The sequence below is a fragment of the Thermobia domestica genome, chromosome 3 (genome assembly GCF_964235325.1).
Source record: "Thermobia domestica chromosome 3, izTheDome1.hap1.1, whole genome shotgun sequence".
Taxonomy (NCBI): domain Eukaryota; kingdom Metazoa; phylum Arthropoda; class Insecta; order Zygentoma; family Lepismatidae; genus Thermobia; species Thermobia domestica.
The window spans coordinates 116,193,454-116,216,152 of NC_137456.1; the positions used below are offsets into that span (position 1 = coordinate 116,193,454).

The 22,699-nt window shown below is 34.6% G+C and overlaps 1 protein-coding gene across 23 annotated transcripts in view; it reads right to left on the reverse strand.

Annotated features, from left to right (window-relative positions):
* Window positions 1–22,699, reverse strand: part of LOC145680674 (uncharacterized) — a 573,261-nt gene that overhangs the window by 518,987 nt on the left and 31,575 nt on the right. For all 23 annotated transcript variants that reach the window (XM_081751535.1, XM_081751520.1, XM_081751519.1 and 20 more), the window contains exon 3: window positions 3,047–3,687. In XM_081751535.1, the coding sequence (XP_081607661.1) occupies window positions 3,047–3,687 (641 nt within the window). The remainder of the gene's footprint in view (window positions 1–3,046; window positions 3,688–22,699) is intronic.

Genomic DNA, 22,699 nt, shown 5'->3' on the forward strand with positions numbered 1-22,699 from the left:
AGAGCACATCACTCTTGTTTCTTAAAATGTAATCTCCTCTCATTATTGAACAAACCTTCACGCATAACATAAAAAGGCTTATCACGCACTCCCATGATTAGATAATCATCATCAGATATACTATACTGTGCAAATTAATTGAAACAAGCTATTTGTTGCTTAGAATTATAATATGATTGCCAGTTGTTGTCTGCACCCGGCTTAAACTGCTGTTACCTGTCTTGAAGTGGTGTTACTGTTTGACTTTGATAATAAAAATACAATTGTCCAGACATATGAATATGTTTCACTTGTTTTAACCGAAAATAGCCATTTCAGATTTAGTTCTGAGCTTTTGTGTATGACAGATGGCATATCAATTTTTGCTCACTGTGAGATACATGTTGCTTTCCTCTATGTAAAAATGGATGTTACTCCAAATAAGTGTGCAAAAATATTGCTCTTAGAGAGCACATTTCTATAACTGAGAGATACCGCGGGTGCAGATCGTGTACGCAAGTCAAGGGTATCAAGAATTCTTTGTATATATATCAAATGAATCACGACTTTCAAAGCGACACAAATTTTGATCATGTTCTCCAAAAGGAGACGTAAATATGGAGGAAAAAAAAAGAGAGAGAGAGAGAGAGAACACGAACCAATAAAATTCTAATCGGAAATAGTAAAATTAGTCCAACAAAAACAGACAAAAGAACTTCAAAGAGATTTATTGGCTAGTGCTTACGATGTTAGTGATTCAACTGACGTCGAAGACTTCTGGAAACTGCCCAGAATGTAAAAAGATCAATGAAAAAACAATATTTGACCGCTGCCATGAAGAAAAGATGTTCAGCATGAACTACAAAATATAAATCATTATACTACTGACGAATGGAAGGTGATTATTTTAAATGATGAAAGTCATTTATTTGTGCAGGTTTACAAAGTAAAGGTCATTAGACGAAGCAACTGTGAACTCTTAAGACCTGAGAATGTTCAACAAACTGTAAAACATCCTTTGAAATTTTTGTAACACCAAATGGCACTGGAAGATTTAGTTCCTATTGAAAGTCTTGTGCTGGAAACATTTCAACATGGCTTGGCACAGTGTCACAATTGAAAATTAGACAAGAAATTCATGCTGAAAATTTACGAGATTTAAATCCAATCGAGAGAACTTGTAGAATGTTTGAAAAGATGTTTAGGTAAAATGGATTGCACAACCAAATTAACCATGACAATGAATGTCATACAAGTGTGTTCCCATGATGATGAAATCAAAAATATGTGTACTACATTAGTGAAGTCAATTCCAAAATGAATCCAAGATTTAATTTCTGCTTAAAAAAAAAAAAAAAAAAAAATCATACTGATACAGGTATTTATCAGTGCATATCAAGCATGATCTAAAGACATTTGTTTTTGAAAAAGAGCTTTTTTTTCACTTTGTTCCAATTGATTTACACTAAGTAAAAACAGAATTTTTCGAACAAAACTGAATTAGTTATTTGATTTATATATACAGACAGCTTGATATTAAATTACTCTATACTCTTCATGTGAATCCGAATAAGCAGCAAGTGATAGATGATTTACGTTTACCGATAATAATGTACATAGAAATTACGAACAGTTAAAATGCTGCCCAATAGTAGGATCTCGTCGTACCTTCTTCAAATATAATCTTCAACCATTTTTTTTTTTTTTTTTTTTTTTTTTGATACCGCTGAAAAACTAAAGTTCGAAAAAATCAGTTTTCTTTAGAGGAATGTTATCACTTATCGAGAAATGAACCAAATAAAAGACAAATAGGTTTCATTTCATTGTGTGAAACCACGGTAACTTCCGAACTAGACCTATACGAATTCAATATTGAAAGCAGAGGTAGTAGATTTGTAACTGTCAGCTGCAACAGAGTTCAGATCACAGATGGAACCTATTTTAGCGGTACCAAATCCATATCAAAAAACTGCTTCTTGCTATCTATGATTGTTTTCTCACTATGCTGATCAATACTGAAAGCGCAAATAATACATTTTCGTCACTTCCAGTTTCAATAGAGGAACAATGGTCGAGATGAAACTTACTTTTGGGAAATTGAATCCACATAGAGAAGCCATTTCCAGTTATCTCTTACAGTTTTGCTCTTTGCAGATCAATATTACAACCGAAAACGATAATGTATTTCTACCACTTACGGTTTTAATACGACAATAAGGATGGAAGTGATATCTACTCTTGGCGCAATGAATCTATTCCAAAAAACAGCTTTTTGCTAGCTTTTACAGACTTTGCACTACGATGTTCAAGTTGAAATCGAAAATGGTTGATATCTACCACTTCTATTTGAATATCAGAGGATTAAGGGAAGAGGTGGAAGATATTCTTGGGATACGGAATTGATTCCAAAAGACCGCCTCTCCCTGTCTCTTTCCGTCCTCGTTCTGATAACTGTCGACAGGGGGACGAACGGACATCGCCATTCTACAAGACTTCTCACCTTTATGCATAGCATAGTTTCGATGTGCAAAAAATCCATATACAATCATTTGATGATGATTTTTAACTCCGATCTATTTTCAATTATCTGAACACTCCAAAAGCATAACTGTATTGTTGCGTTCAAAAATTACATTTTCTTTAATAATTTATCCCATCACTAATTTTTGAATGAACTACTAATAAGAGTAAATGCTTGATGTCTTTATATAGCCTAACTTGTTTTAATTTACAGGCTATTGGATACAACTTTTCTCAGATTGGTTTATTAGCTATTGGATTCAGGACTTTTCTCAATTTATTCAGTGAACTCGCGAGAAGTGCTATGAAGTGACTCACTTTAAAACGTGACTATATAAGTCCTGAACAATATGTACGGAAGATTTTTTCCGTAAAATATAATTTTTATTTTTACTATACTTCGATCTACACCGAACGTCACTCGTCTTCAAGATTTATTTTATTTATTTATTTATTTATTATTTTTGTAAATTAATGGAAAACAAACACACGAAATCATCTTTTATGGAAACACCTTTCTTATTTTGTATTTAAAAAATCAACTCACCTTGACTGTGAAGTTCCCGGAGAATTAATATTTCCTTGAAGGCCACTAATTCTACTAGGAGTCCTTGGGCTCACTGATTCACTTGATATATTAAGTCTTTTAGTAGGGGTAGCTTGGTCATTACCATTATCTGAGTCATCGGACAGGAGTATAATGTCTTCATCGTCACCTGGAGGAGGCTTTACCGTTAGCCCGCCACCCTCATTTGAACTGTATGGCTGTGTTACAAAGGAACTGGCACTTGCGCTAGAGTATTCTGGTAACGAACTTTCGTACGCACCACTATTCACTACATTCAAGCGGTCATTATCACAGAAATTTCCACTGACATCACTAGACACACCACTTTCGTTCAACGACCCAGGAACAATCTGTCCTAGATTGTCAACGACTTGTTCTACAATCTCAGTCTTTGGTTGTATTATTGTATCTCCGATTACTGTTGTACTACTTTCTGGAGCAAACAATTTCCTATTTACATGGTCCCGTGTATCACAGCTACTGGCCAAATTATCATGTTGTGGGAGTTCTCGTAATTGACTCTGAATACGGTTTCTTCGTGGGGTACCTGAAGTCACTTCAATACTCTCTGTTTTCACAAACACTTGTTCAACTTGTGCAGATTTATCTCGTTCTGGATTCTGGAAAAGAAATATTTGTATACATCAGAGAACTAGGTAGAAATATACTAGGAATAAAACACCAAGTTGCTGAGTTCGGGCAATATGGCTGTAGTTGTAACAAACCGATTAACGGTTGTTTACATTCTATTTGAATTGGCTCCCGGATTGTAATGTTTACCCGTATTGTAATGTTTACCGGTTGTTTTAGGCAGTGTTAAGGTTGGTTCGTGTATTGTGATACTGCACCCTAGTGTTTCCCAAAGATTCGTTTTGACGTTAATTGGTTTGTTGCAGATGAAATAAATGACACGAAAAGTGATCAGTTTTATATGAGATACGCAAACACAACAATGATTTACCACTAAAACTTCGAACTGTTTCTTTCTACAACTGTTTCGCGTTACTGTAATAATTTCATTCATAGTTTAATATAGTACAAATTTATTTTATATTTTACCTTACCTCATATACGTATGTCTGTCAATTATTCACGTGATACTACCCGTGTTTCATTTGTTATGCGCCCTGATGTTCATTTGTTACTCATTCTGATGTTTATTTGTTACTCATTATGACTATCACTACAAGAGGGCGTTTGAATCGCTATGCGGGCATTTACTTTGCAAATGGCGACCTGCTTGAACAGTAAGAACAGCGGTCGCCACAGCAACGGGAAATGTTTTCAAGACGTGACTAGGTGAGTTTGAAAATTTATGTTATGTGGTTATTTCCGATAACTATGAAATGTCATTTAATAGATAGAACGGCTGCTTATTTGAATAGAGTTTTGTATAGTAACAGAAGACATATAAATTTGTTTTAGTTCGTAGTTGATTATATAATATTAAAATCGCGCTTATTGAGGTCCGGTGACGCGACTAAGATGACGTAGTTTTACCACCATGAGATAAAGAATACAGAAGGCGGTCTGAGTTAGGCTCCTCTAAATTTGGGAAAATTCGATAGCTAAAACACTTCTGGAAGTAAACCTTGTCTAAATTTTTAATATTTTGGTCAACCTGAATAAGTAGAAGAAAAGGAAAAGAAAAATTGAGGAGCCTGACTTCAAAATTAACTTGAACACCGTTAGGCCCAAGGCCGCCAAATACCATCTCCGCCATTACTGGTGAAGTATAGTAATGGCAAGGGGGATGTAATTCTTCGAAGTTGACGACAATGGGCCACACGGACGGTCTCCTGCGTTTGTAGGGTGCCGAACTAGTGATCCAGTGGAATCAATTTTGGAGTGTAAGAAGTGGGAAGGATTGGACTCGCATAATCTGTGGAACTTTCCTAACTGGTAACATCTTTTCTTTGTTTTCTTGTTCAGTTATGAAGTGCTTCAAGATCACCATGCGTAGTTAAATAGAAAACGTTACGCGTCTTTTAAGCTCATTGTCATAGTCCCCTCATGTACTTATAATTGCATGCCATAAGCATGTATGATCGAAGTATTAAATCTTATGTATTTGATATGTGAACCTGAAAATTTTGTGTGTTGACACGATAAACTTTACCTTGCACGCACTCTTCCATAGTAATGTGCTTTGAGATTTTTTTTTTCATGTTTAGGTTAGGTAGGTTTAGTCTAAATACATTGATACATTATGTCCCATAATAGTGTTTTGTTTCGTGAAATATTTGCTATAGGTTAAGTTAGATCAAACTTAAATGTGTGAACCATAATATTTATGTCGGCTAGGTTAGGAAATCGAATTTTTGTCCGTGCTTTCGAATTTAATATGTGTCTGTAGGTAGGTTAAATCTGAAAGATGTGTACTATAATATTTTGGTTAGGTTAGAGAATTTAATTTTGCCTGTGATTTCAAATTTAATATGTGCCTTTCGTTTTGCCATGTGATATATTTTATTTTTTTTTTTTTTTTCGGGGTGAACTTCACTTTGAACGCACTCGTGATAACTTGACGGTTTATGTTAAAATATTAAATGCTCTGTAACGTATGCCATTGATAAATGTTAATGATGATGAAATTTCTTTGGGAGTGTCTTCATTTATATACTACTGTTTTTGTTTTGAAATACATTTGTGTAGGTTAGGGAAAAATATATCGTAAGTGTATTGTCGGTAATAATTGTACTTTGAACGTGTTCTTCCATATTTTGCCGTGTGTTCTTTTGATATCATTTCGTAATATATATTTTGTATGTGCGCTTTCCATATTTCATCGTGTTTTTTTTTTATATACTGATTAGTAATACGTTTCTGCATGCGCAATACGTGTGAAATCGGGAAAATTGTACTTTGAACGTGTTTTATTATTTAGTGATGTGCCCTTTTCATAGTATCTAGTAATATACTCGTAATTTAAAATTTTTGTTTCATGTGTCTTGTCACATTGTTTCGCAGCATATATTCTAAATTAGCTTCTTCGATGTTGATATCGTCCTGTGCTGATCCGGTGAAATTTTATTTGGACATATTTTCGGATTTAATATCATTATTTCTAAAACTATAACTTCGTGCAACGTTGATGTTTACTTTGAACGTGCCATGGTTATAGTTATGTGCCTGTTCATTAAACATATATTTTGCCTCATCGAAACCAATAACTTTGGAATATGTCTCAACTTGCTTCACTCAACTAGAATATGATTCCTTACGCGTATCCATCCCTCTTCAAGCTTAACTGATTATGAACAGAAACAATAATAAGTTGAAACGATAATAGTTGGAAAGGCGTTTCAATATTTGAACCTGTCGAGTAGATTCTTTTTTTTTTTTTTTCTTTTCACTCACTATACATTTGTAAATAGTTCATTCTTCATTGATAGCAGTGTTTTCCACATTATATGTATTATGAAAATGATGAATAGGCTAATGTGAAGTATGAAAATGCTACTTATTCACTTTAAGTTAAAAGAATGACGTTGTAGTAGTAATGATATGGCCTATGTTTGTATTTCATATAATATACGACAGGGATACTATAAAGAATGAACGCTTGATTAAGATGTTTATTTAGAAATATAGAAGTAGAGAGGATGGATCGCCGATTCTGTTTTAGTATTAAGAATTTCCTATATGTATCAATGTTGAAAAACATGTTTGCTATGATAACACATTTCCATATAAGATGTGGATAGAGTATCTTTGAGATACCATGATGGAGGCAAATGTTTAATGACACAAATTTTCTTTTAAATCTGTTATTATGTAATCGTTAACTAATGGCACAAATAAATTAGTCTTGAGAACTTGACTTTATGATTTCAAATGCAATTCATAAACTTGAACTTAGACGGTTCTAATTGTTTATATTCTTTATATATATACTAATTAATCTGGACAATGTTGACTCTTATTCTTGGTTGGCCACGAAACAAGAATCTGGAAACTTCTGATGATAAATAATAGCTTTATCGTTGTGTCTTTCTTTTCTTTTGCTAAAGTTAACGCAACCTGAACATTAAATCTAATATAACTTTGATTTTTTTTTTGATACGGTAAAATCAGACCGTTATAATTGGCGATACCAGCCAGGATCTTTGATTTATTTCCGAGATGTTCTTATTCCTGGAAACTCGATTTGTTATAATTGGCGACCTCAGCTTTCAGGATATTTGTTTAGTTGATAATTTGTGTTAGGATATGTATTAATATTTTTATAATTACTGTTTTGTGTGCCAAACTGAGATAAGTATGTGAAGTAATGAGTGGATTGATGACAATGAGCTATTAGACGCGTGACTCGATTAATGCGAAATGAGTGACGAAAGTCTTAGTGTAGATGGTTCTACCGAACATTTTAAATGCTGTGACAAAAAGTACGATTCTAGTGACAGTGTGTCTATACGCTGTGAAACTTGTGATCAATGGTTCCACATCCGTTGTTTGAACATTCCTGATGAGGAACAGGAAGTGTTACGCACCACTAACAATAAATGGGTCTGTTTCGACTGCAAGCTGGATAGTGCGTTAGATACAGAAACTGAACCACCTGTGGTGCGAAATCCGAAAAGGAAAGGTGTACCCGAAATCGAAATTGGTGGGGGACCATTACTTAAAACTTTAATTGGGATCATTAAGGACTTGAGAACTGAGATGTCAGTTATGAGCGGTAAAATGGACGCTGGTAACAATGATTTAAAATCTGACATAAATAGGTTAAATGATAAAATGGACGCTAATACGAATGACTTAAAAGCAGATATTGTTACGATTAAAGAATCCCTTTCCTCGGTACAGGAGGATTTATCAGCTGTTAAACGTGATTTGAAACGTGAGGTGTCACAGTTAAGAACTGAACTGAACGAGACTAACCAAAATTTAGGTCAAACTATAGAAAATGTCAGAGAGTTTTGTAGCAAAGAAGTAGATAATTTAAATGTTGAAATTACCAAGGTTAGGTCGGACTTAGAAAATACAAGTAAAATTTGTAAAGAAACTACCGAAATTGTAGATTGTAAGGTTGAGACTTTGGCTAAAGATATGGAAATTTTGAAATGTGACATTAGTAAAGTAAATGTAAGATTAAATAGTGAATTCCAAAATGTAAAAGAGAGGCAAGTTGAGGAACATAGACAATTACGGGAAGCTAATGAGAAAACAGTAAACATGATACAATCGATAGAAAAAGATGTAATTGATGCGTATCGTCATAGTCGTGATCGATGTGAACGAAATGCCGAAACCTTGAAAAATTTGATCGAGAACCGTGGTAATCTAAATTTAACTGAAACTCCTTTCGAGAGTCGTAGATCGGTTCAAGATGATAAGGCACTTCCGAGAACTCCGGTATTCAAACTTGATGAAATTTTAACAAATGATACCGAGAATGACATGAATTATTCTTCATCATCTTCGTCGGACTCTGAAAAATGTCGCAAAGAATCTCGCAGAGCTAATCGTCTAAAAAAGGTGAAAAGGACAAAGAAATCGGTTCGGACGGGGATTAGTGAAAACCAGTGTGGTCATAGGGATCTGGTCATTAACAATCAGGATAACCCAATGAGTTTGGAATTAAATCAAAAGATTAAGCCTTGGGAAACTAGTCCTTCTTATAAAAGGGGGGCTGGCACGTATCTCAAAGAAATTCATCACTTTCCAAAATTTGACGGTCAACTGACGCAAGGGGTAGCACAAATTTTCTTAGATGATCTTTTGCAAACGATGAGTATGTACGTTCTCACAGATAGAGATCGTGTATATATAGTGGGACGAGTTCTGGAAAAGTCAGCAAAAATTTGGTATCGTAGTGTTGCTTCTCAAGTCAAGTCTTTCTCTGACTTCGTGCGGCTTTTTAAGCTTCAATACATATCGGAACGACTAGAGAGGGCACAAAAGCGCCACCTCTACTCGTTACGGTATGATAAGTCAAAACATGCTTCCTTGTTAGGTTTTGTGAGGCACATTGTAGAAAAATACAATTCGATTGTGACTTCACCTTCGGATCAAGAGCTGAAGGATTTGATCCTGGACTGCCTTCCTGAGGAAGAAGCAAAGATTTTGAAACTAGGCTCAGTTAGTACAGTCCAAGATTTAATGTTAAGAATAGCAGAGTTAGAGTGTAGTCCTACTCCCTCGTTAGGAAATCAGGGCAATCAAAAATTTCAACCTAGGAAACCACAGGTTAGGAAAACATTCTTTTTACCTAATAGCACTAATCGAACCGACAATGCAGTGCAAACGGAGCCGATCTGCAATGAAGGTAATGTTCAATTCGGAAATAAACCTCAAAATTTTAACGGGAAATCGTACCGAAATAAATGGAAAGGAAATCGAAACCAAAAACAAGGATGGGATAAGAACAGAAATAATAACTTTAAACCCATGAACGGTATTCAGCCGGTTCCGATGTATGGGGGTGTACCAGTACCAGTACCATATACGGTACCGGGCATGTATAATTTCAGTAATATGAAACCAGTTATGATGCCAGGTCCTTCCGTTACTATGGTAACTTCTTCGTTTCCCCAAAACTTACCTGTTGTGACTACTGTCACTTCCGCTTTACGTCCACCGTACCCTTCGGTGACTGCGGAACCAACAAGTCCGGTAGTCGTTTCGGAAAACATGTTGAGCAGTCGTCACTAAGGGGAGACGATGGCTGCTCCAACCAACTTCTCTCCCCAAAACAAAATGTTAGTAAATTTTGTTCTTTCGAAAAGGAGAATGTGTCGATTGAAAATGAGTCTTCTTTAAAATTACTGACTTATTTTGTGTTAAAGGAAGAAGAAGGGAATATGTCCAAACAAGATTTCGAGATATTTCCTTCTCCTTCTATAGATTGTAAGGTTGGAAAGATGCAAATTAACTGTATCCTGGACACTGGAGCAGAGTTGAACCTCCTCAATTATAATATTTGGCAAAATCTTCAAAATTCCTTCCGTTCAGTAAAGCTTAAACCAGTGCCCAGTGTACATTTAACTGCTTTTGCAGGTAAAGATAATTTTCCTGTGAAGGGGTTGCTTGAATTGACATTAAATATACAAGATAATCTTTTCAATGTTCCAGTCTTTGTTGTGAAAGACATGAACGCTGGACTCTTACTAGGCTCGCCATTCTTTGCTAAGTTTAGAGTTACTTTGGACAGTCATAACAGAAAGTTAATCTTGAAAAATAATAACGACGAAGAAGTAACTTTGGATATCTCTTATCCAAAGATACTTCTTGTTTAGTTAGATACTAATTCTGAATCATGTAAACCTAACCAAATTCTTTCTTTCTCTAGCGAACCATGTAAGGATTATGGTGAGATTTCGGAATTAGAAATTAAAGAACATATTAAAAGTCGTGATGATTTAGATGATGATACAAAATTGAAACTAGAAAATTTGCTCCTTAAATTCAAGCACTTATTTTGCGAATATCCCAAACCCATTCGATGCGAACCTTATAAAATAGAATTGACAGATCAAGAACCTGTGGTCGGAAAGATCTATCCGATCCCTCAGGCTATGCAAAAAGAGTTTGAGGAAGAACTGAAGAAATGGATAAGGTTGGGGACAGCTAAAGAACATCCCAGCAGTTATCGCAACCCAATTCATTGCGTGCGAAAATCCTCAGGGGGTGTTAGGCCTGTAATCGACCTGAGATTACTGAACTCAAAGGTCGTAAGTCCTAAGATACAGGTCGAACCCATTAACGAAATTCTTACTCGCATCTCTGGAGCTAAAATTTTTAGCTCCATGGATGCGACAATGGGATATTATGGTATTCGACTGCATCCAGATTCCTTCGCATCCACAAGCTTTATATATTTAGGTCGACAATATGTATTATGTGTCCTTCCAATGGGTCTAAAGTCGAGCCCTAGTATCTTCCAAAATGTGATGAACTCATATTTTGGATTAGATACTAGACATTTCGTTGTAGTCTATCTTGACGATTTAATGTGCTTTAGTTCTACTTTCGATGAGCATTTTATCCATTTAGAACAACTCTTTGAAATTCTAACCTTTGGAAATTTTGCACTAAATTTCAAGAAATGTCAGTTCATCAAGTTTGAAATTTTGTTTTTGGGACACATTGTGAATGGGAAGGAATTAAAGCCGAATCCCAAACATAACGAAGCGATAAAGTACTTTCCGATACCGAAAACCAAAAAGAAACTTAGATCTTTCTTGGGCATTCTTTCTTGGCGAAGGAAATTCATTCCTCAGTTTGCGGCCTTAACAGCGCCATTTTTCGATTTGTTAAAGAAAGACAGAAAATATTGTCTAACTGAGGAATTGCTGAGTAGATTCCAGCAATTGAGAGAATTGTTGAGTGAGCCTCCAGCGCTCAGTCAACCTAATTTCGATCAACCGTTCCATTTATTTTCAGATGCATCACTGGAGAATTTGGCTGGCTATCTGGCTCAATATGATGATACTGGAGAACTTCTCGTTATCGGCTATGCAAGCAGAAAATTAAAGTTATATGAAGTTTCCTATTCGATCTTCCAATTGGAATTGCTGGCAGTATTGTTTCTATGTGAACATTTCTCATACTATATTTTGGGTAGAAAAGTCACGGTTCATTGTGACAACAGCGCAGTGACATACGCTTTTACGTTACAGAACCTAGATCCCCGAACCACAAAAATTTTGCTGAAGTTACAGAGGTTCGATCTTCGGTTCGAGCACATTAAGGGAGTGGACAATAAAATAGCCGACATATTGAGTCGCAATACTCCGGAACTCCCTGCCGAACCTGAAGAATACCGTGTTAATTCTGTTAATTTTGTTAATTTTGTTTGTTATGATAGTACGTGGTTCACTGTAGATGAGTTAATGCAAATGCAAGAGGGTGATAGGTACTGTAACGAATTAAAGACGAAAATGTCAGACAGTACCGATTCTCGAATTCGGCTAGTGAACAATTTGGTTTATATTCAAAATTTAAAAACGAAACATTGGCTGCTGGTGATCCCAGAGTTATTAATTGAGGGAACGATTAGGAAGGTTCATGAAACGGGGCATTTTGGCGTTAGTAAATGTTTGAAATTAGTCCAAGAATTGTTTTACTGGAAAGGACAAAAACGTACGTTTCAAAATTTCATCAATAATTGTGAGTTGTGTGCCCGAGCGAGGTTCTCCAGTAGAATTATTGCTCGTGAGGATCTACATATTGAGGCAGATAAGCCATGTATCAAATTATGCATCTATCTCATGAAAATTGCAATATAGCTATGGATTATACTACATCCTTCAATTGTTGACGTCTATTCAAGGTTTCTGCATTACTTACCTCTAAGAATCGCAAAATAATGTGATTGAAATTAAGGAAATGGATTTGGTTATGGTTAAGACCCATTTTCACTCGGATGCATTTAAGAAGGTCACACACAAGTACATGCCTGTATTTACGGGGCCTTTCGTTGTGACTCGAGTGCATCACAATTCCGTTTCTTTAAAACATTTGGAGGGGAGAGAAGTGCCAACTCAAAATTTATCGAACGTAAAATTGTTCAATTGCTCTCCAGAAAAGAGAGAAGAATTGTTAAAAGACTTTAAATAGTCATAAAAAAAAAAAAAATTAAAAAATTTTTTTTTCTTAAAGCCGCCGGGAAAAATGTAACAAACCGATTAACGGTTGTTTACATTCTATTTGAATTGGCTCCCGGATTGTAATGTTTACCCGTATTGTAATGTTTACCGGTTGTTTTAGGCAGTGTTAAGGTTGGTTCGTGTATTGTGATACTGCACCCTAGTGTTTCCCAAAGATTCGTTTTGACGTTAATTGGTTTGTTGCAGATGAAATAAATGACACGAAAAGTGATCAGTTTTATATGAGATACGCAAACACAACAATGGTTTACCACTAAAACTTCGAACTGTTTCTTTCTACAACTGTTTCGCGTTACTGTAATAATTTCATTCATAGTTTAATATAGTACAAATTTATTTTATATTTTACCTTACCTCATATACGTATGTCTGTCAATTATTCACGTGATACTACCCGTGTTTCATTTGTTATGCGCCCTGATGTTCATTTGTTACTCATTCTGATGTTTATTTGTTACTCATTATGACTATCACTACAAGAGGGCGTTTGAATCGCTATGCGGGCATTTACTTTGCAAATGGCGACCTGCTTGAACAGTAAGAACAGCGGTCGCCACAGCAACGGGAAATGTTTTCAAGACGTGGCTAGGTGAGTTTGAAAATTTATGTTATGTGGTTATTTCCGATAACTATGAAATGTCATTTAATAGATAGAACGGCTGCTTATTTGAATAGAGTTTTGTATAGTAACAGAAGACATATAAATTTGTTTTAGTTCGTAGTTGATTATATAATATTAAAATCGCGCTTATTGAGGTCCGGTGACGCGACTAAGATGACGTAGTTTTACCACCATGAGATAAAGAATACAGAAGGCGGTCTGAGTTAGGCTCCTCTAAATTTGGGAAAATTCGATAGCTAAAACACTTCTGGAAGTAAACCTTGTCTAAATTTTTAATATTTTGGTCAACCTGAATAAGTAGAAGAAAAGGAAAAGAAAAATTGAGGAGCCTGACTTCAAAATTAACTTGAACACCGTTAGGCCCAAGGCCGCCAAATACCATCTCCGCCATTACTGGTGAAGTATAGTAATGGCAAGGGGGATGTAATTCTTCGAAGTTGACGACAATGGGCCACACGGACGGTCTCCTGCGTTTGTAGGGTGCCGAACTAGTGATCCAGTGGAATCAATTTTGGAGTGTAAGAAGTGGGAAGGATTGGACTCGCATAATCTGTGGAACTTTCCTAACTGGTAACATCTTTTCTTTGTTTTCTTGTTCAGTTATGAAGTGCTTCAAGATCACCATGCGTAGTTAAATAGAAAACGTTACGCGTCTTTTAAGCTCATTGTCATAGTCCCCTCATGTACTTATAATTGCATGCCATAAGCATGTATGATCGAAGTATTAAATCTTATGTATTTGATATGTGAACCTGAAAATTTTGTGTGTTGACACGATAAACTTTACCTTGCACGCACTCTTCCATAGTAATGTGCTTTGAGATTTTTTTTTTCATGTTTAGGTTAGGTAGGTTTAGTCTAAATACATTGATACATTATGTCCCATAATAGTGTTTTGTTTCGTGAAATATTTGCTATAGGTTAAGTTAGATCAAACTTAAATGTGTGAACCATAATATTTATGTCGGCTAGGTTAGGAAATCAAATTTTTGTCCGTGCTTTCGAATTTAATATGTGTCTGTAGGTAGGTTAAATCTGAAAGATGTGTACTATAATATTTTGGTTAGGTTAGAGAATTTAATTTTGCCTGTGATTTCAAATTTAATATGTGCCTTTCGTTTTGCCATGTGATATATTTTATTTTTTTTTTTTTTTTTTCGGGGTGAACTTCACTTTGAACGCACTCGTGATAACTTGACGGTTTATGTTAAAATATTAAATGCTCTGTAACGTATGCCATTGATAAATGTTAATGATGATGAAATTTCTTTGGGAGTGTCTTCATTTATATACTACTGTTTTTGTTTTGAAATACATTTGTGTAGGTTAGGGAAAAATATATCGTAAGTGTATTGTCGGTAATAATTGTACTTTGAACGTGTTCTTCCATATTTTGCCGTGTGTTCTTTTGATATCATTTCGTAATATATATTTTGTATGTGCGCTTTCCATATTTCATCGTGTTTTTTTTTTTTTATATACTGATTAGTAATACGTTTCTGCATGCGCAATACGTGTGAAATCGGGAAAATTGTACTTTGAACGTGTTTTATTATTTAGTGATGTGCCCTTTTCATAGTATCTAGTAATATACTCGTAATTTAAAATTTTTGTTTCATGTGTCTTGTCACATTGTTTCGCAGCATATATTCTAAATTAGCTTCTTCGATGTTGATATCGTCCTGTGCTGATCCGGTGAAATTTTATTTGGACATATTTTCGGATTTAATATCATTATTTCTAAAACTATAACTTCGTGCAACGTTGATGTTTACTTTGAACGTGCCATGGTTATAGTTATGTGCCTGTTCATTAAACATATATTTTGCCTCATCGAAACCAATAACTTTGGAATATGTCTCAACTTGCTTCACTCAACTAGAATATGATTCCTTACGCGTATCCATCCCTCTTCAAGCTTAACTGATTATGAACAGAAACAATAATAAGTTGAAACGATAATAGTTGGAAAGGCGTTTCAATATTTGAACCTGTCGAGTAGATTCTTTTTTTTTTTTTCTTTTCACTCACTATACATTTGTAAATAGTTCATTCTTCATTGATAGCAGTGTTTTCCACATTATATGTATTATGAAAATGATGAATAGGCTAATGTGAAGTATGAAAATGCTACTTATTCACTTTAAGTTAAAAGAATGACGTTGTAGTAGTAATGATATGGCCTATGTTTGTATTTCATATAATATACGACAGGGATACTATAAAGAATGAACGCTTGATTAAGATGTTTATTTAGAAATATAGAAGTAGAGAGGATGGATCGCCGATTCTGTTTTAGTATTAAGAATTTCCTATATGTATCAATGTTGAAAAACATGTTTGCTATGATAACACATTTCCATATAAGATGTGGATAGAGTATCTTTGAGATACCATGATGGAGGCAAATGTTTAATGACACAAATTTTCTTTTAAATCTGTTATTATGTAATCGTTAACTAATGGCACAAATAAATTAGTCTTGAGAACTTGACTTTATGATTTCAAATGCAATTCATAAACTTGAACTTAGACGGTTCTAATTGTTTATATTCTTTATATATATACTAATTAATCTGGACAATGTTGACTCTTATTCTTGGTTGGCCACGAAACAAGAATCTGGAAACTTCTGATGATAAATAATAGCTTTATCGTTGTGTCTTTCTTTTCTTTTGCTAAAGTTAACGCAACCTGAACATTAAATCTAATATAACTTTGATTTTTTTTTTGATACGGTAAAATCAGACCGTTATATAGTTAGGATTTAAACCGTTAGTTGCTTTGGAGTTAAATGTCACTTTTCAGCACTACTATTATATGAAACATGGACCTACAACTTAATGTGGGATCCGAGCGACATGAGTTTTCACCGATAATCGAACCAGATTTCCTGCGCTAACGGTGCGTATACGAATTATATAGCTATGCTGGAACTTACTTTACGCTATGTAGAAGTATAAATCAGGATGAATATGTTTAAAGGTACGTCCTGTTTCACCGATGACTTTATTACGTAACGTAGTTATCCTTATTTCTTTTAAGTTGGATTTGCAAGTGACACTTCTAGGTCCCTTGCTGCTTTCTATACTTAAATAATGCTTCTTTAATTTAGACAAGGTAAGCCATTTTAATCTTTCCATGGAGATATCTTGGAAACGGCTGAACATAAATGAACCGAACAAAAACTGAAGTGGAAAATGCCATGGGGCAAATCGAATGGTGTTGTTGCGGTGCCCCCAGGGTCGCCCTTCCTGAGGACCCAGGGCCTAACTTTAAAATTTTAAATAGAAATATGGAGCGAGTGATACCTCGTTTGATAGATCTGTAGAACCTAAAAAGCGTTGTGGCAAAAGATTTTTCATATCGGTCACCGTATTCAAGATGGCTACCAAGACATAGTGCCTGTATCAGGTAAAACGTCCAGTACCACTAACATGAAAACGGTTGGAGATAAATGGAACAGTCAAAAAGTAAAACAGGAAAATGGCATGAGGCACGCTGAATGATGATGTCACCTATCCCCAGGGCCGCCTTTCATGGGAGTCCAGGGCCCAACTTAGAAATTTTAAACGAAAATATGGGCCAAGTGATACCTCGTTCGATGGATCTTCAAATACAAAAAAACGTTCTGGCAAAAGATTTTCCATATGAATCATCGTTTTCAAAATTGCCGCCAAAGCATGGTGCCTGTATCAGATAAAACGTCCCGTACCACTATTATGAAAACGGCTGGAGATAAATGAACAGAATAAATCTCGTATAGGAAATCACAGAGGGTATTTTCATTCCACGGCTTAAGAATGATACAACGGAGAAAAAGATTATTAAAGTATAAGTAACATAATGCAAAAGAGGAAATCAAATTCTTAGAAAATTATCTTTCCGATCTCCCTCCGTAAGTGGGTGAAGCGGGAATGAATGGTAAAATCTGAAATGAGAACCCACTTTTACTTGCAATAGATATACTTTGTCTGAAACATTAGTATGTACAAGTGACTGGTGCTGTGATGAATAAAAATAAGGTGAAATCCGCTTCCCATTTGTATTGCAAAGTGTGATTGGATGGGAAGAAAGAAGCAACTGAAATGCGAGGCAAAGTTTTAATAATACATTTTTGGAACCAACAAACATTTCCCCCGCTCCCTTCGCCCCTCATAATTTAACGCAATGCATTCAAGATGTTTGGAAGGCATCTGTATCAGTATGTCCGTTTCGTTATTAAGGATCACAACTGAAATTACCACTGAAAGCTATTCAGAATGTAACTGTGAACATCTCAGTGAACCTCATATTCTACCACATGCAAGAAAACATAGAAGGAAAAGAAGCATCGAACCACTATCGTGGAGACGACTGTTGAACAAAACCAACGTTTTTACACATTGTTCTAAAATTGCATTGTTCGACAATTTTGTTTCGCATTTCAGTTGATTCACTTTTGCATCAAATCATTGCCTGCTATCAAAATGGAAGGCACCATTTAACACGAATTTTACCTACTTTTTCCTACTACGAGATATCTTTCTCTTATATATATGTTAAAAAAAAAGACATTTTTTTTTGCGTATATTCAATTTGCAAAAACTAAGGTTCTCATTTGAAATTTCACCATTCCTTCCTTCTTCATCTACTTATGGACGAAGGTTGGAACAATAATTTTCTAGGAATTAGATTTCCTCTTTGCATTGTAGCACTTTCATTCTAATCGTCTTTTCCTCTGTTGCAACATTCTCGAGCCGTGGAATGATAAAGATCCTCTATGATTTCCTATTCGAATTTTTGTTCTGTTCATTTATCTTTAACCGTTTTCACATTAGTGGTACTGGACATTTTATCTGATACAGGCAACATGTCTTGGCGGCCATTTTGAATACAGTGATTGATATAAAAAATCTTTTGCCACAACGCTTTTTAGTTTATAAAGGTCTATCGAACGAGCCCCACTATTTAAAACTTTTAACTTGGGCCCCGGGCCCCATGAAGGGCAGCCCTGGAGGGCACCGCAACATCATCATTCGATTTGTCCCATAGCATTTCCTACTTGAGTATTTGTTCGGCTTATTTATGTTCAACCGTTTTCGAGATATTTCCGTGGAAAGATTAAAATGGGCCACCCTGTATATTGTTTTATATCTATACATTGGTATGGATTCTATATATTCTTAAGTTATTGTTACGAGATTAAGGAATCCAGTTGTAAAAAGTGGATATGATTATTTATTATTATTATTATTATTATTATTATTATTATTATTATTATTATTATTATTATTGAGCCGTTCCAGATCAAATTAACACAATTTGAAGACAAAATTTACCTTACCATCTCAGATTGTCAAACAATTTTGCACAAGGGTACTATTCATATAGACTAAGAAAAATACCACATTTTATCTTTATATATCAACCGGTATTGTAGATAAGATTATATAAAGTTCCAAAAAATTGCCCAAAATAGTATGTTCAATATATTTTGAAATTGGAATTGCAGGTCTCCTAATTGAGCTAGAAAGGTGGTTGAGGTGTCATTTTACAGCATTTGTCATACCCTTTTCTGTGGTGTACAGCATCATACAGGCTAGTACAGAATTCTTTTTTCAAAATCAAATCAAAATTTTACTTCAAAATTTTTCAAAAAGTACATACTTTAAAATTTTGAAATTAATTCCATGAATATGAATATGGGATGATAATGGGTTCATTGTTTTTAAAAAAAAATTAAAACTAATACTAGTTTTCATTAATACCCTGTATCTAGCTGAAAAATACAAGTATGCAAGTTTTTTCTTTTTTTTGGGGGGAAAGGGGGGGGGGGGATAAATATGATGAGTGGAGTAATGGGTTTAAAATATATCATAGAGACCTGTAATCTGCTAGTAATACTTATTAGCTCATATTCTAAATAGTTTAAATTAAAGCTAAGTTAGTGCTGATATTTTTGAACTTTATAAGTTAATAAAATAATACTAATACAAGTTTCACAACTAAAATGAAGGGTACGGGGAAAAAACAAGGAATGTCCATGTATGTGCTTTTTTGGGTGCTTTGTCCTATCTGTTGGTGACTCTTGGCACTATTTGACTGTCAATGCCATGCATGCGCAGGTGTAGAAATGTTCATGTAAAAAGTGGCAAAAGATTTCATAACCCTAATCTTTGTACGCGGTTTTCAATATTAAAACGCTGTTTTCTCGAAAATGCAGTTTTGTGACATTCCTTGTTTTTTCCCCTTGCCCTTCAAATGTTACTGTATATAAACGTGGTTTGTAAAAAGTGTACATCCAACACCGGTACAACAGCAGGGTTGGCTGGTTTAAACCATTTTTTTATGGTGTAAACAAAAAACTGCCACAAATTGTGTGAATTTCATAGTGACATTTTCACATACCTCGATGTGTTAGTTAAATCAAATTTTCGCCTTGTAATTAAAGGAGCCCACAAAATTTCTCCCAGCTAGAAACCGAGTACTGGTTTAGATGCCACTTTAAGTACTATGTCCAATCCTTTATAACCTCGCTGTTACATAAGGACGTTAAGCCTAAACAAACCAAACGAACTGAAACAGCTTTAGCAGGTAGGACAGGGCCTACCCAAAAATTTTGGAAAATACAAACGACTAAAAGATAATAGATATATATTTACTACAAAGAAACAAATACTATACATTTATATTTTTAAAAAAATAGATTAAAAAAACATTAGCTACTCAAAATTAAAATCTTGAAGCCGCCCCTGCTAACGAAACAAATTCTATCTTATCTATCTACTTGCCTGAATTTCTGTTTCACAGTTATCAATATTTTTAACTTTGCTTAAATACACTGATAAAAAAGAGTTGGCAAACTTTTCGACTACATCTGTAGCTTATCAATTGGACTTTTTAATTTTCTTGAATAATATCTCATTTTTAATTTTAAAATGCCGCCATTCATTGTTGATCTAAACGCCATTTTTGCGCACTGGTTATCAGGGACCTACGCAGGAATTTATTTCGGGGGATACGCAGCTTTTCAGGGGAGGGGGTTTAAATTCAATATGAGGGCAAATTGTATTAAAATTTCAGATGATTTGCAGGGTTGGGCCAAACATATTCTTTCTACCGAAAAACTTGAGTTGTCTAACCCCTAATAATAGAAGAATCTATCCCACCTTTGAATGTCAACAGACAGTGAAAAGACTAGCCAAATGTACTTGTATTTCCGGGATCGCCATTAAATGAACTTTCTCCCTGGGAGGAAAAAGATCTTCCTCCATCCCCTATAGCTTAACAACTGCCAACTTCACTGGTGTTCTTTAACGATTCAATACTGCCAATTTCTAAACCGAACGACTTTTTCTTTCCTTGTTTGAACGTTTCTATTCAAGATCACAATATGAGGACATGAAAAGTACAAACTGATTTATCAGTGCAACCTAGACAGCAACGTGCACTATTTTCGTATTTGAAATGTTTCTATAGTGACATTTTCATTAGTTGTTCATTTAAGAATAGATCGATACGGAGGGTGAATGGGCTAACGAAGATGGTCATTTTATAAAAATACACAGAAAGAAAGGAATATCTCTTTCCTTCACTGAGATATTTCTTTCTCTTAACTTGTGCTACCTTTCTGTTACCTTGAATAAAATTATTTTCTGTAGGTATAACGACTGGTGTCTTCTTGTTTGCTTAAGAGCAATTTAAAGGGGAATTTCTACAAGAAAGGAATTTATTGAAAGATAACAGAGAGATTGCACAGGTTACAAAGAAACTCAGGAACATTACTTTGGTAACCACAATCAACATTTCTACACTTATCAATAATATAGTTGTTCAAGCAACGGTTAAAAAAATAAATAAATAAATAAATAAATAAACGCACGTAGGAAGCCGAAAAATCATCGCTGAAATGTGTGTTGGATGCTTCGGTGATTACTTAACTTTTATTATTATTATTTAATATGCATCCTATCAGGTTCACTAAGCAAAATACTAAATAATAAAATTAACTCAGTTGATTTGTGAAGAAAGGTTAATTTTAGAATGTCTCAGTATATACGCAGCGCTGAAACAATGCTCTCCTTTCTTGTAGCACACCTGCAATAAATATTCTGATAAAGTTCCTTATGTACGTAACCTATAATTGCATTCACAATTCTGGATCACCAACTGACATTTTCTGTACATTATTAAATGTACTATTAAAGGACAACTAAATTAAATATTTTCCTAGTGTGATATAGTGATCTCTTACTTTGGTTTATATAATATTACAGTTCCTATTTAGATCTTAATAGATTACTAAACACTATCATTAGGCAATGGCCTATTGTGGTGTTTCCCAATCCTCGGGAATTTAACTTTTATTAAACTTTATCTTATCATGTTCCTACACCTAGGATATTTGTAATGTATATTCAGGGCCGGCCTTAGGCAATTTGCCGCCAGGACTGGACTTTCTGGTGTGTGTGTTTTTCGTAACAGTCATAATCTACTACTGTCTACACTTTTTATATTGAATTTTTAGCTGCTTTTTTTAAGGCTTATATTTACTTTGGGGTTCCCTGGCACCCCATTTTTTTTTTCTGTTAAAATTTAGCCGCTATAGATTTTCTGAACTTGTGTTGGTGATACTGGATATTATACGAAATGTTATTGACGAATAGTTTTAAAGGCCTAAATGCAATTACAGATAACGTCGAAATTCAATTCTGAATAAATACAATATTCCATATTCTTATATATATTTCTTAATATAGGTCTATTTAACTAGTGTTAGCATTGTGTGAGAATTGAAAATGAAATAAAAACCATGTTAAAATTGAAGTACAAGCATAATTGCTAAATTTAATCATAAAAGTAAGGAGTCAGTAGCTCAGGTTAACTAGCAACTTATATGTGTTCTACCGTTAAAAGCCACGATTTTAGGTATGTTACCCCATCATAATGTTATTAGCCTTAAATTACAAAGACCCTATATGTGGTGTTAAAAACTATCCATGCTGGTTTACAAAAGAGATAACTGATATGTTAAAATTAAAGGAGTATTATAGAAAACATATGAAAGGCTCTGAATATAACAGTGATAGGGGAGGCCGGGGTAATAAGAGACAAAAAAAATACTCTTGCACTTGCATTGATTTCTTGAGGAACTAGCAAAAATATGTATGATTGTACTAAAAAAAAAAAAATAAATAAACCTGCTGATGTATTAACACATTTTTCCAGTTCTTTTTCACACCAAAAAATTTTTTGTTAGTCAGTGTCTCATAGGGGTAACAAGAGACAGGGCTCTCGGTGCTCATACACATAGAACAGAAAATGAGTAGTGGTTTAAGGAAAAATCTTTAGACGATTCTGAACAATTTACTTTTTTCAGATCTGAAATATGTACATATGTTCCCGAAATATCAA